Source organism: Triturus cristatus, chromosome 5_1 (genome assembly GCF_964204655.1).
Source record: "Triturus cristatus chromosome 5_1, aTriCri1.1, whole genome shotgun sequence".
In the NCBI taxonomy this organism is placed as follows: domain Eukaryota; kingdom Metazoa; phylum Chordata; class Amphibia; order Caudata; family Salamandridae; genus Triturus; species Triturus cristatus.
The window spans coordinates 216,687,504-216,701,946 of NC_140587.1; the positions used below are offsets into that span (position 1 = coordinate 216,687,504).

General features: G+C 49.6%; 1 protein-coding gene across 1 annotated transcript in view; it reads right to left on the reverse strand.

The window, feature by feature from the left end:
* The window catches only part of CHRAC1 (chromatin accessibility complex subunit 1), a 61,229-nt gene that overhangs the window by 17,106 nt on the left and 29,680 nt on the right, over positions 1-14,443 (reverse strand). The window contains exon 2 of the mRNA XM_085604861.1: positions 9,881-10,007. Within this exon, the coding sequence (XP_085460987.1) occupies positions 9,881-10,007 (127 nt within the window). The remainder of the gene's footprint in view (positions 1-9,880; positions 10,008-14,443) is intronic.

A 14,443-nucleotide genomic window follows, 5' to 3' on the forward strand; every position in this document is an offset into this window, starting at 1 on the left:
AGCTGGTGTGAGATACGCTCTGTGCAAAACAAAAAATTGGATATGGTGGAAGCGTTGGTTGCAGGGTATATGGGTGGGACTTTCCAAGGCCTTCGCCTATTCAGAGTCAGTGAAAGGGCATTCCAGGTCTGCCTCCCAAAGCAGATTTAGAGGATCTAATGAGACTGCAGAATGTTGTCTAATGGAGGCGGCTAACCATCGAGTGAGATGCCCACCAGTACCCATCACATGTTAGTACTGAATCTTGAGATGCATGGAGGGCTCAGTGGTCAAGTCTCCCCAGTGAACCGCAAGGGCCGTTCTAAGGAAACGGTGAAGCAGGAAGCTGCCCGGGCATAGGCCCTCCTCTGAGACAAGCGTGGTGTACAGTATAAGGGCCCCCTCCCAGAAGAGATCCCCAGTGTCATGGATATCAGGCACCTCCCAGTTGTGGTGTTCGGCCGTCGTGGTGACCCGTGACCCTCTGGGCGTTCCCTGAAGTGGTATAGTGGGGGCATATGGTATTGTGGAGCGGGTGACAAAGAGGCTTCTGCAGTAGCATTTTATGCAACTCTAAGCAGCAGGGAGTCTATGGCTCCGGGCTTCGAACAAGGGTGGAACAGGTGAAGTAGGGAAGAGTGTAGTAGGGGTGGCCTTAGTGTAGGTGTGTCGGCGAGGTGAAGAGAGGCCAGGCGTCTGGCAATCCATTGTAATTGTGCAGCAAGATAGTAATGCTCCAAGTTAGGAGCTGCGAAGCCGCCCCGATCCGTGGGTAAGTAAAGCTTCTTAATGGAGACACAATGGCGGGAGGTGCACCAGATAAAATCTCCGATTGTTTTCTCCAATCTAGTAAAGAAAAGAGGGGGAACATAGAGAGCCAGATTAGTAAAGTAATAGGGGAGCCGAGGATGGATCACAATCTTGGTGAGGGCAATCCTACCCGTGACAGATAGTGGGAGAGTGTCCCAAAAAGTGAGCTTAGCATGAATAACCAACGTCACTCTACCCAGGTTTCCGCCGAAAAAAAGGTCTTGCATCTGTAAATGCGGACGCCCATCAGTGCACCATGTTACTTGGATCCCATTGAGCGTGTAGAGAGGGTCCAAGGTGGATTCCGCAAAGGGGTATAAGGAGGACTTTGCCACATTGACACGCAGCCCTGATACATCGGCAAATGACTTCAGGGTGTGAGCTAGCGACGGCGAAATAGCGTGTACATCCCTCACAAACATCAGGATATCATCTGCATACAGCGATAATGTGTGGGTTCAATTGCCTAGAAGTATGCCCACACCCACCCGAGTATGGATGTATTCTGCCAGGGGCTCCATTGCTATGGAGAAAGGAAGGGGACAGCCCTGCCTAGTCCCACAGCAATGTAAGGCGCAAATGTAGGGACCTGTTTTCACACGAACAGTCGGATGTTTATAGAATAGCCGGACCATGTCAATGAAAGAGGGCCCAAACCCGAACTTGGCCAGAACAGAAAAGCGGTAATCCCAGTCAAAGGCCTTCTCAAGGTCTAAAACCAGGCACCCCTCGCGGAGGAGCCAAGATGGCGACCGGAGCAGACGCTTGAGCGCCCGGCTCCGTCGGTCCGTGGCCTCGGACTACTATCCTGATGCCCATCCTCGCCGATTTTCGAGGTGAAACGTGTGCGAAGACGCGCTGACCGTGCTGCCGCTTTCCCGGAGTCTCAGCCCGCCCGGATGCCCGAGTTCTGGGTGCTTTTGTCTTCGGCACTGAAATCCTGCGCCATTACGGCCTTTGCTGGCCCCCTGGAAGCTCCGCAGTTACCGGACCAGCGAGCGCTAACCTGAGCCCCGCGGTCCCGATCTCCCCTCGCACCACGGATCGCTGCCGGATGAGCCCGGAGAGGGACGGCCGGACACCTTCTGCACCCTGTGCCGGCCGGGCTGGAGCTGTGGGGTGGGCCCCGGTGCGGCGTGACTCCGGCCCCGCTCTGATGACCGCGCTGTGGGATGCTGCTGCCCCCTTCGCCTATTGCCTAGCCAGCGGCGAGGGGAACCTGCGAGAAGAGAAGCGATTGTCGGCCGTTCCCGTTGCGGCGTAGACCTGAGGGGAATTGACTCCTTGCCACGACTCCCCCCCCCCCCTCGGCCATTGTAACGTATAGCGGCAAAACATGGCGCTGAGTGCCTGCTCGAGGCTGGGGGGTGCTACTCTGGTCTCGCCCGCTGCCCACTTCGCCCTCCCTCTTACGGACACCAGCCCCACGGTGCCGTCCCGGATTGCTGCCGCTGTGGGGGCCCAGCCTCTGCCGACATGCGGCTCCGTTCTGGCTGCCCTGCGGGACTTCCAACTACAGATGTGCGCTGGCCTGCAAGCGCTGAGTGAGCGGCTTGACCCCATACTGTCGGCTGCGGGTCGTGAGCGCACTGTTTGTCATCTACAGGGCGTGGATCTCCCGGTGCTTTTGTCCACTTGCGGGGACGCAACGGCGGTGTATGACTGTGCTACACTGATGCCTTCACCTGGCGCTCCCGGCGCTCAGGGTACACCGCTCTACACCTCAACTGCGGACACTTTGTCCCCCTGGTCATGGCTGCCTGCCTCATTGTTGCCTGCCTCGCCGCGTCCGCTGGACTATCCTGTTGAGCGATACCTAACGGCGTCGAGGAACCGTCCGCGGTGGTCCACGGCTTACTTTTTGTGGAACTCCTGTACCTTAATTGCCAGGTTTGGATTTTATGTGGTGCAAAGAGGGACCTCAACCGATGGTTGGCGGCCATTTCGTGATCCTACTTCACCATCCTTTCACGAGCGGCCATCTTGTCTTTGTCTGCTCGGGACACGGGGCCTTCATGCAGGGGCTGGTTTAATCCCACGCCCGCGATCGGGCCAGGGCTAGACTGACTTCTATTGCCAGGGTTTATGGACGGGCTGGCCTGGGACTGGAACTGTATGTCTGTTTTGCGCGCACTCATCGCGACTTGTGTCCATTCGCTTACACTGTGGTGCCATGGTGTCTTCGCATGCCGTTTTTTGGAGTAGTGGGCTCTCAGTGTGTGGGGGCCAGGACTGGCTGATGGTTCGGGGCGCTCTGGTGTCCCGTGGGCTCCTCCCCACCTTCTTTTCTGTTTTCTTATTTTCTTTACTCTATTCCCACTTTCTCTCTTCTCTATATTTCGGGTTCATTGGGCGACAGGCACTATGTCGGGGGGGGGGGTAGGCCGTAGCCTCCGCATTGGTGTAGGGTGGGGGGATAATACTCTGTTCTTAATTAGTTCTATGGGCCTTTTTTCTTCTATGTCTCTGCGCTCTACTTTCTTCGATTCGGGGTCCGGGTGTGGGGTGGATCAAGTGGGGGCGGCTCCGGAGGGGTGCGTACTTGTTCATGTGACTATCCTGTTATATTTCTGCACCGCCTCACTGTCTGAGTTTTTTACTTCCATTGTTGTTCTTACTGATGTTGCTGCTCTCCCGTGTGGTGAGGCTATCTTGCGGACTCGAATCTCCTTTGTTCTTATCCTTCATTGACTTTTTTCTTTGATAAAATAATCTAAAAACTTAAAATTAACCTTCACTTCTCCTTCCCCGGGTGTCAGAGATATCTCCAGTATGTGACTCATAACTCGTTGTTAATCCTGACCATTGACGCACGGGGGGTGTAATGTGGGTATCAGTGCTTCATTGTATCGTGGCCGGCCTGACGGTTGTAGGCCCGTATTTGTTCTTTTAAGATGCACAAATAAAGGTTTTTTAAAAAAAAAAAAATAAAAAAAAAAAATAAAACCAGGCACCCTGAGCGTGGCCAGCGGTGCGGCGCGGCTCATATGTTGCAACTCTAAAAAAGCGACGAAGATTGAGGAAGGTGCTACGAGCGGGGATAAACCCAATCTGGTCCGGTTGAACCAAGGCAGAGGTGAGGCGCGCGAGTCGGTTTGCAAGTATTTTCGTCAAGATTTTGTAATCTGCGTTTAGAATAGCTAACGGTCTGTAGGAGCACATTGCTGAGGGGTCTCTGCCTGGCTTCAACAAGGACACTAAACTGGCTGAGCGCAGTGATGCCGGTTGCAAGGAGCTTTCTAGAGCAGAAGTATAGGGGGCTTGGAGATAGGGAACCAGTGCTTCAGCATACAGCTTGTAAAATTCCGTAGAGAGCCCGCCAGTACCCAGCGCTTTCCCCATTGCTAGTGTTGTGAAAGCGTTGCGCACCTCGTCAATAGTGATGGGAGACTCAAGCGCCATGTATTGGTTGAGGGAAATTATGGGCAGTTCAATCGGACCCAAGAAGGCACTGATCTGCAAGTGGTCCCCTTGGGTGGTAGACTTATAGAGTGCTGCGTAGTGTCTGGTCACGGCTGTGTGCATATCGAGCTGCATATGGTATATACTGCCTTGGTTGTAGCGTATGGGGTGTATTGGTTTGTAGGGGTGCTCCTGACATAATAAATACGCTAACAGCCTACCCGCTCTGTCTGATGTGAAGTGCAAGTGCGCTGAGTGAGCTAGGTAGTTGTGGCAGCGCAGTCTTTCTAGAAGCTCATCGTGTTTGCTGTGTAGCTCGTCCAAGCCAGTGTCAGCCTCGGGTTGTGTAACTGAGGAGGTTTCATAACCGAGAAGTTTGCTCTCGATGGCACAGAGGGAAGCATTCAGCTGTTTGTGGATATTCCAAGTGAGGCCTAGACAGAGTCCCCTGATTGTGACCTTGAAGGCCTCCCACTCGACCATTGGGAAACCAGTGGAACTTCCATTGAGTGCAAAATAGCCTGAGATCGCCAAGCATAGGGAACCACAAAAAGCTTGATCCTCTAGCGCCACTGGTTGTAGACGCCAGGTTGGTATCAAGGGGAGGCCCTCTGTCCCAGCTAAGACTCAGGAGCTGGGGGTTATGATCGGAATGTGTGTGGCCTAGGTATTCAGAGTCTTGAATTAATAGAAGTAGGGAAGGAGAGCAGAGTATTTGGTCCAAACGAGCATGAAACTGGTGAGTAGTAGGAGTAGAGACAGGCATCAGGGTGGCGGTATCGCCACAGATCTATTTAGGACCAGTGATTGAGCCGTGCGTGCAGAGCTTGAGCGTTGGAGGTCACAGAGGTGCATGTCAGGGGCAGGAAGGAGCGGTCCAGAGAGACGTCAAGAACAGAATTGAAGTCACCCCCCTATAATCTAGGGCAGGCCGCTCCAGCAGGTTAATAATCTAGAAAGTCTGCCTAGAAAGGAGTTTTGGTCTACGCTGGGAGCTTAGATCGCACCAATAAGGAGGGGCTGGCCGTTTAGTGGACCTTTGATGAATACATATCTGCCTTCTGTGTCAACCTCGACCTCCTCCAGTTCGCAGGAAACCCCCGCCCTCACTCAAATGAGAGCACTTCTCGCTAGGGAGGAAAACTTTGTGCTATAAACATGACCCCGCCAGCGGCGGCGCAGCCGCTCTGCTTCAAGGGAAGTTAAATGTGTCTCCTGGAGCAGTGTAATGCCAGTGGACCTATGCTGTAGCTATGCGTAGATGGAGTACCTGTGCGATGCGGAGTGAATGCCTCTCACGTTCCAGGTTAACGTTGGCCATAAAGGATGGTAGTAGTGTCTGGGTTCAGTCAGCGGTGTGGTACTGTGAGGGAAGAGCGGACAGACACCGGGAATCTCAGTGAATGCAACAGCAAGTATTCGGGAATGACATCATCTGGCATTATAAGTGTAACTTTGCAAGAGCGAACTTGCAAGGGGAGTTGACCCAAACAGGGGAGCCTAACCATGGCAACAAACGCACAAGGTGACTACGGCTGAGGGGTGCGTGTGTTGTCAAAGTCAAACGCCTATCCCCTAATGATGGATCGAGCAAATGGGAGAGATATCTTATACTGTTAACATGGTGAGACCCTGTACAATGCCAGGACAGGCCATAATACAGAGCTCGGGCGGCCCCAGTACAACATACGCAAAAACAACAGTTGATGGACCGAATGCAGAACAATGTCATACATTCACCCCAGTACAGAGATCTGGGCCTAAATCCATTGTTTTTTTGCTCACTATGCCGTTCCAGTTTGAACCAAGCCATATGCAAATCAGTCTTGACACTGCCTCATGGGAACAGTCCAGCCTGAACTGCCAAGCCAGGTCCTCCCTGGACTTGAAACAAGCATCCTAGGACCGGTTTCAGGGTTTCACCCCTCTTCAGCCAGGATAGCTTGATTCCAGTGGTATGGAGAGCACGGGACCCACGTCTGGGCATACCCGTCTGCTTTGTTCGCTCTAAGTTGGCAGGGTATGCCCAGACGTTGGTCCCTTGCTCACTTTGCCACTGGATTTCAGATAGCCTGGCTGATGAGGGTTATAAACCCAAAACCGGTCCCAGGATGCTGGTTTCCGGTCCAGGGAAGACATGGCTTGGAAGTTCGGGCTGGACTGTTCCCATGAGGCATAGGGTCAGACTGATTTGCATATGGCCATATCTAAATTGTGGTGGTGGAGTGAGCTAAAGAATGATGATGGATTAAGCCCAGATCAGTTGACTGGGGGTCAGTGTTTGATTTGCTTAAAAGCTCCGTCCATTATCCCCTTTGGTATCCCCCAGTACAACATACAGCATGACCCCTCAGCCTCCCCAACATGTAATCCCGATGACCAACTGTGTGCCAGGGTATTATACAGGAGGAGGAAAGGGGGGGGGTGGGGGGGGTTCAACCCACCCACTGGGAAACAGTACGGACACAGCAATCAAATTATATTGTCCGAGGACTGGGGTGACAACAGGGGGAAGGGGGAAATCCGGGCTCCCGGACCATACCTGCAGCGAGCCCTCCTCGCTGAGTGATTTAGGTGGTGACAGTCTTGGTTCAGGAGTGGGCTTCGTGCTGTGGAGTGTTGCCACCGCACACAGCGTCTCCTGGTGCTCGGATAGAATGTGCTCACGGTCCGGGGCACAATCCGAAGGGATACAACGGAGTAGGCCGCCCCTTCCGCAGCCACGCCTGGAGCGTCTGGGTGCTGGGGGGGCCTCAGCAGGTGTGGTCGCCACAGCCAGGCCTGCCTCCTCCAGCCAATCCCAAACGTCAGAGGGAGCGTCAAAAAAGCGGGTGGTACCATCTTTCACTACCGCAATGAAGGCGGCACTGCGCCTTTGAACCTGAGCGGTGTAGTCCGGGAAAAACATGATAGAAGCATTCTGGATAGTAACTCCTGACAGCTTCCTGACTTCTCTGAGGACTGTCTCTTTCTCTGAAATTTAATAGCCGAAACAGGAAGGGCCTCAGACCGGCTCCAGGCAGAGCCAGGATCTTATGTGCACACTCCACCACAAATTGCGAAGACAGGACTCCCAGAGGAAGTAGCCCCGCCAGCCAGCGCTCGGTGTAAGTGATCGGGTCACGGCCCTCTGCGCCCTCTGGCAGACCCACCACTCGTACATTGTTGTGACGCGAGTAATCCTCAGCGTCGTCCAGCTTGTCCTCCAAGGTGCACACCTGCCCCAGCAGGTCCTGTAGCGTGGCGGTGTGGTTGCGAGACTAGGGGCGCAAGTTGGTAAGAGTAAGTTCAGTCTCGCACACCCTTTCAGCGAGTTTTTGATGGTCTCTTTCAACAGCGTAAAGTCTGACACTACTTTGTCCATTTTTTCACCCGGCGCAGACCCCAGCAAAATGTCTGTACGGCACCGCTGATGTGAGGGCGCCTCATGGCCGCAGAGCCCAAAGAGACGGTGCACCCAGCTCCGCTCGCAGCCGTCCAACTCACAAGGGCTGGGGCAGAGAGCAAAAGGAGAGGCGAGTTTCTGTGTCAGTGCCCGACGGGGCTGCAGCCCCAGCAAGTACACCTCGAGGGAGCCGGGCCGGCGGTCATCCGGGCAGAAGAGTCAGCAGACGTAGGGTTACATCTGCAGCGATGGATGGGTTGTCAGACGCCCGAGTTGTGTAGATAAATCAGAATATTTAGGGGAAGGGATGCGGAGCGGGCTTAGAAAGCATCCGCCATTTTAGGGAGTCAGCCACATCCCTCATTAGCAACAGCTTCCTCATGAATGAAAAGGCTGCCACTCCAAAATGGTGATGTAAAAGTTCACATTACAGATGAAAATCCTTCCACTGAGTTTGCACCAGTGTGAAGTCTCCACTAACTTGCTGTCCCTCAAACGAGTTCAATAGTACCACTGAAAGGTATCATGCTGGTGGCATTAAAGCACCACAACATCAAAATGCTACCCTGAACATGTGGTAACTCCTACATAGTGAATTAAAAAGTTTTACTAAGCTCCGTAACTTTGTAGTGGTCCCCTGTGGTCGTTCTACATTAGAACTTACAATTTCAACATACCGAGCAAGATGGCTAAGCGGACGTGAGCCGCTTCAGCTCCGTACCCCCGTGGCTGCCCTAAGTGGTTTACCGGACCGGTAGAGAGTCGAAAACGGACTGCCGCTGCGGGGCATGCTGCAGAACCGATCGGGAATGTGGCGGATGGCTTTGCCGGCAGTTCCGTGACAGGAGAACGGATCCTCAGCAGACGCAGGGCTGGACCGGCCTCCATTTTGGTGCGGAGAGAGACGCTGGCCGGTACGGGCGCAATCCATTGCCAGCTCTGAGGCTCCAGTTCTGATGTGAGGCTGACACGGATGCAGACGACCATCCCCGGGGCTGTGACTCCGCAGAGGCTGCCTAGATGTGCTCCTGTTCGCCCGATATTTCGCCACATCTCCTGAGGGGTTGATGCGGGATGCGCGCCATCGTGGGACGGCAAGGGTGACCTGGAGGCACGCCCAGAGGTATGCTCGCCGCCTGAGGGGAATTAAGGAAGTGCGGGGATTGGACTTCACTGGAGGATAACATTGCTGGCAGCTTAGGACTTTTGTGGCATTTTCGCGGTTTTAGTCTTTGTTGGCGGAGTGAGGATTACTCGTGGCGCCGTGCCGGACCTCAAAATGGCGCCCGCGCTCTGAACGGCCCTCGGGGTGAGCCTGGTTCTCACTCAAACTCAAACGGATCTTCCCTGACACCTCAGATCTCTGCTGGTGGGGCTGCGGGTTGCAGGGGGATTTTTGCCACATCTGGTGGGATTGCCCGGGTATCCGGCCTTTTTGGGAAGATATCCTCTCATATTAAATACATCCTGGGGTACCCCGTCCCGACTTCTATAGAGGAGGTTTTACTTGGTATTCGGGATCCCAACTTGGAGCATCAAACAAAAGCCAATAAGGCTATCCTGTGGGCATGTCTGGGACGGCGAAACTTACGATAGCTTTTGCCTGGAAGGAGAAAGCCACGCCGGAGATCTCATTATGGCATGCCTGGTTGTGGAGAATTCTCTCTATGGAGCACCTTGCGGAGTTCTCCTGGGATGATTTTAAGACCTTTGAAACTAAATGGGGCCCATTAAGACATTACTTGTCTAGGGGCCTACCCTCGGCGGTTTGCCCTCCCTCATTAAGGTCCATGCATCTATTCCAATTCTAACCTCCCAGTCACGAACTGGCTACAGCACCAGCCACTTCTCTCACGGCTCAGGCCCCGCTCTGGTAGTCACACTCTTTTGATACATCCGTGTGACTTGCTTTGCTCCTGTAGGGGCTCCACCACCACCAGGGTATGGCTTGTGGGAGGGTTGGGGCAAGCTTTTAGATTTTTATTAGTTTATCTGTTGTTTATGAGGTTCTTAGCTAGGGCTGTAAGCCCGACACAAAATGGCTCTCAGCTTTGATGATAACAGGGCGATTGTACCAGACCTAGTGAGGTTCTTAGCTAGGGTTGTAAGCCCGACACAAAATGGCTCTCAGCTTTGATGATAACCGGGGGATTGTACCAGACCTAGTGTTATGTGCAACTGGACTTCCATTAGCTGAAGGATTTGACTCTGGGATCTGTGCACCCTACTGTACTCTGAATGTTGTATTGCATATGATGCTGAATAAAAAAAAGATTTTTGACAACAAAAAATATTTCAACATACCGGCAAGAAACTGAAACACATCTGATTCTTCTGCTGTGCTGGAAAGGTCATCGTATGTTAGCTCTTTTTTCTGTTTCCCGGTGCCATTCTTATAGGAGTAAGCAGCCAAATACCGAACGAAAAGTTCCTAAAAATGAGAAAATGTTTAGACTAGGAATATTTAAAAGCAGGTCAATGTAACAATTTTTTACACCATGAGAAAAGAAAAGAATAGTAACAATTAACATTTATGTCCTGTAACAGTGGCAGTCCTTACAGAAGTCAACAACATGTTTAGTCATGGAAGGTATAAATGCAGGAGACATGAGCTGCTAACTGGAATGCTGTATGTGATAGGACGTCTTTATGGCACCCTCAATGTGTGCGTAACTTCTAATGAAAGAGGATAGAGCAGGTATTAGGCTGAAAATGCTGGAGTAAACACATGGTCAAAAGGCTAAGTGAACACTGTCAAAGATTATGTTGAGGCGCAACCAACACCACATATCTTTGAATTAATAAATTAGTTCTTCAATATCTGATATCTTCTTTTTTAAAGGTCTATTTATCAGTTATCAAATTGCACACATTTCCAAACGGTACATGGTTATGTTCATACCACAATAATAGCTTTGTGTTGTTCATATTAACAATAATTAACTAGGCTGGTAGTTGGAGTTCTCAAAACAAATCTTGTACGGTTGAGAGTCCGAACTTGTGCTTTTGTATTGCTTTCAGTCCCTGAGGTTGTCTACTTCTCATCCTTCCTGACCAATTTTACATATATTTCCTCATCTCTAGCCCACCCGTGGCCACTCCTTTTGGTGGGTCTGGACTCATATGGTAATCGTTCTCCTGGCTATGGTTCGTACCAATATTTTCACTCTTTTTCAGGGACTGTTGCTAATACGTCAATGACAATATCCCAAAATCCACAAATTAAAGCACATTCCCAAACCATATGTATGAATGTGGCCAGTAGGTGTCTGCATTTCAGACCCTCCATTGTGTGTCCTCTTCCTATTTTATACACTGTGCTAGGGGTAGTGTACACTTGATGCAAAAACTTTACACAGTATCAACTTAAATTATGCATTACTAGATGCCCTTGAAATAAGCTAACAAGCTTTTACCCACTCTAATTTCATTTACTCCACCTCACAATCTCTTTTCTGTTGGTCTCCAATCTTCAACTCGCTCGCCTGATTGTTGCACAGGCTAGAAGATCTGTGAAATTGCCCCTTTATCACGATCTACTGTGAATCTCCCTTCTGACCACATCCTCCATCCACCTGTTTTACCATACTGTCAATTAGTGCTTTTTTCAAGTTAGGGAGGTCCCACGGTAGTAGCAATTTCAGCAAAAAGGTTGGCGATTAATTTTTTTGTAAATGTAATACGTTTAGATGCCAAGTCATTTTAAAATGGGATTCCACGCTGGAGTTGGTGGTGGGGGGGGGGGGGGGGTGGGTAGTGGAGTGTTACCCAAATCTGGTATGGTAATCAATCTAGCTAGTAAATCCGAATCCTTGCTGAATTCCGCAGTTGGGATCGTTGGACATTCCTCTTCATCTCCAAGTTTCAGTGTGTAAAGTTTCACTCCGCTCCTTTTTCCTCCCTATGAGATGTGTGTTAGCATATCATTAGCCACCATCCATTAGCACAGGGGTCTTTACACGGGGGGGGGGGGGGGGGGGGGGGGGAAGGCCCACCTAGGGGGATGTCAAGTGATCCCAGGGAGGGATGGCACAAGGCTCTGGCCAAAAGAAGCACTATGCAGATAACAGTACTTTGTTTTCAAAGGGGGTGTAGGTTTGGGGGTGGGAGAGGGGGGCGAGATAACGGGTCAAAAGAGAAGGGACTCCGAATATACTTCAAATCCCCCACTTCCATTTCTAATAATCACACTATGGATACTCAGAATAGTATGTTTGGCAATCATGTATTTTAACTTAACTGCACTATTTAAATAAGTCTAGACACATTTAAACATTGTCAGTTTAATAGAATAATTGTGAAACGTTTTGAGGGGGACCCCAACGATTTTTTTTCCACACGGAGAGGGATGTGGCATTAAAAAGTTTGGAGACCACTGCACTGGCGGGTAGCCTGCACAGAGTTGTACATTTGAGAAGGCAAACTTTACTCTCAATTGTTTATCGCTGGCATAGGTCAATGCAGATAACCCAAAGGTTTCAGCTAGCGAAAGCCGTAATAAAGCAGTGAGCACGAGACAGATCAAGCCACATGCGTAAACGAATATGTAAATTGGACTTAAATTAGAAAACCAATACTGCTGGTGATAGGTTTGTGTTGGAATGCAGTCCACCAGAAGTAATAAAGTCACCAACATGTCAAACCAGAGCTCAACCCCTGTTAGTTATAGCACAGATTAGAGAGGCTTAACTTTGAAAAAATGTGTACAGCATTTACTAGTACCAAAAGAGTTAAAATGCAAACACACAAAAAAAACTTTTCCAATTTATTCAAAATAGAGTAAAATAAAATCACACCAAAACAGCAAAAATTCAATAAGAACAGAAGCTATGATTTTTTTTTATTTTTAAGAGGAAAAGTGTTAAGAAAAAGTAACGCAATAATCAGTAACAACTCTTTGCGGGTGACTTATCTAGATGCAATTTCAGGTAGACTGTGGTACAGCAAAGGTCCGATACACTGTGCTGATCTAAAGTCAAAATCTATCAGTGAAGAATGGTTGCAAGATGTATCTGAAGAAGTCCTTTTGAAACTAATCAGCTGTCGGATGGGTTCTTGCTAAAGCAGTTAGTTTGGAGGGAAAACCTCCGAGTGGAAAAAGTTCACATTTTGCATCCAGGAAGTCCGCTTGTTGGTTGGATACTTTTGGAGCCTTCACCCTGTATTGATTTTTAAGTTCTGACTTGGTCTCCTTTTTGGTGTTCAGAATCATCCAGCGGAGCAAGTCTGCAGGCTGTATCAGATGATGAGTGCCAAGAGGCCAGATACCGTCTTGCCACGAGCCGGCTGAAATGAGAGAAACAGGTTTCTTCGGCCCAGCAAAGCTGCACCTTGGCCAGATTGATTTCAGTGGTTGGTCCTGGTCCTCTAGCAGAATGAACTCAGAATTCTCACACTTTTTCAGATTAATGGAGAAGTCCAGTTAGACACAGCCAATGGTCCCAGAACCTCAGGGACAGTACTTAGGGGCTAGTTCTCTCGCCACCACAGGCCACCAGCAATGTCCAATCCAGGTCCCGTTCCAATTGGCCAAGTAGCAACTTCACTTCATTTTTTTGAGAAAGGGCAATCCCTTTACAAGTAAATGAAGTTCCTGATGCCACCTTTACTGGTCTTCCTGCAAAGGGAAGAAAATCACCTCCCAACACACAAGCCATGGTCTTTCCTCTTGGAGCACTTTCACACTTCATAAATGTCAAGCACTGGCTGAGCTGTTGCTGACGAGCGAATGCAAATTAGCCTACCGGAGATTCAGGCAGGGAAAAGATAACTTTCTAGAAGTTACTTTCCTAATTATTACTTTTAAAAAGCTAACTTTACCACTAGATTTCATTTTTAATGACTGTTAAAAAGAATGGTCGAACTATTTTTCCTCCTGGTCCCAAACCAGAGATAGCACGATTAATATTTTAGTCGGATTGATGCAGATCTGCTCATGAGTGGCTAACAAGTAGTAATTGCTAATTTTAATATTCCCAGGTCTTTTATTGATATATTTACACATGTATTAAATATTTGTATGTTGCACTGCACTTTGCCTACCTTTTAAACAGATTATTGTAGAGGCAAAGGCCTGTTGCTTTTCCACTTCCTGGCTGAATTGCAGGGGGCCATTTTCGGATAGTTAACACTCTAGCCGTTCTGTTACTTAAGGGCTATTAGAGTGCGGATGCACCATTAGTCGGATTGATACTGACCTGCTCATGATCGGCTAACACGCAATAATTAATAATTTTAATGTTCCTGGTCTTTTATTGATGTTTTTAAATATTTACGGAATATTTGTATGTTACACTGCACTTTGCCTACATTTTCCCTGGTCCACTGAGGTTTGGGTGATCCGATTGTGGTGGAGCAAAAGGCCTGTTGCTGCCCACTTCCTGGTTGCATGTCAGGAGGACATTTTCAGATAGTTATCAGTCAAAATGTTCTGACAGAGATGCTAATTAAGAGATCACAGACAGGTTGAAGACACTCCAAAGGCAAGCCCGTCTGCGTCCAGACCTCTGGTCCGGTCGGCCCTCGCACATCTTCTCCCATAGAATACTCTAGAATGCAGCTTCTGAGTCCAGGTGGAGTGGGTAAGCCTAACCTATGTACTGCATTTAGCTTTGTTGAAATGTATGAGCATATGCACAGTGTTTATAATACATGGGGTTTTATGACATTCCATTTGCCAACTGGTTCATTGGGTAATTTTCATAGTGTTACTAAACCAGCTGGGCTATGTGAAGATACAGGGAGGTTGGAACCCTCGCTTAAAGAGTTCCTAATCAATGCTTCATCTATGATAAAACACAAGGTAGAACTAGGAGATTTTTTTGTGGGTGTACAACCCTGACTGAGTTTTTACAATGAAGCATTGGG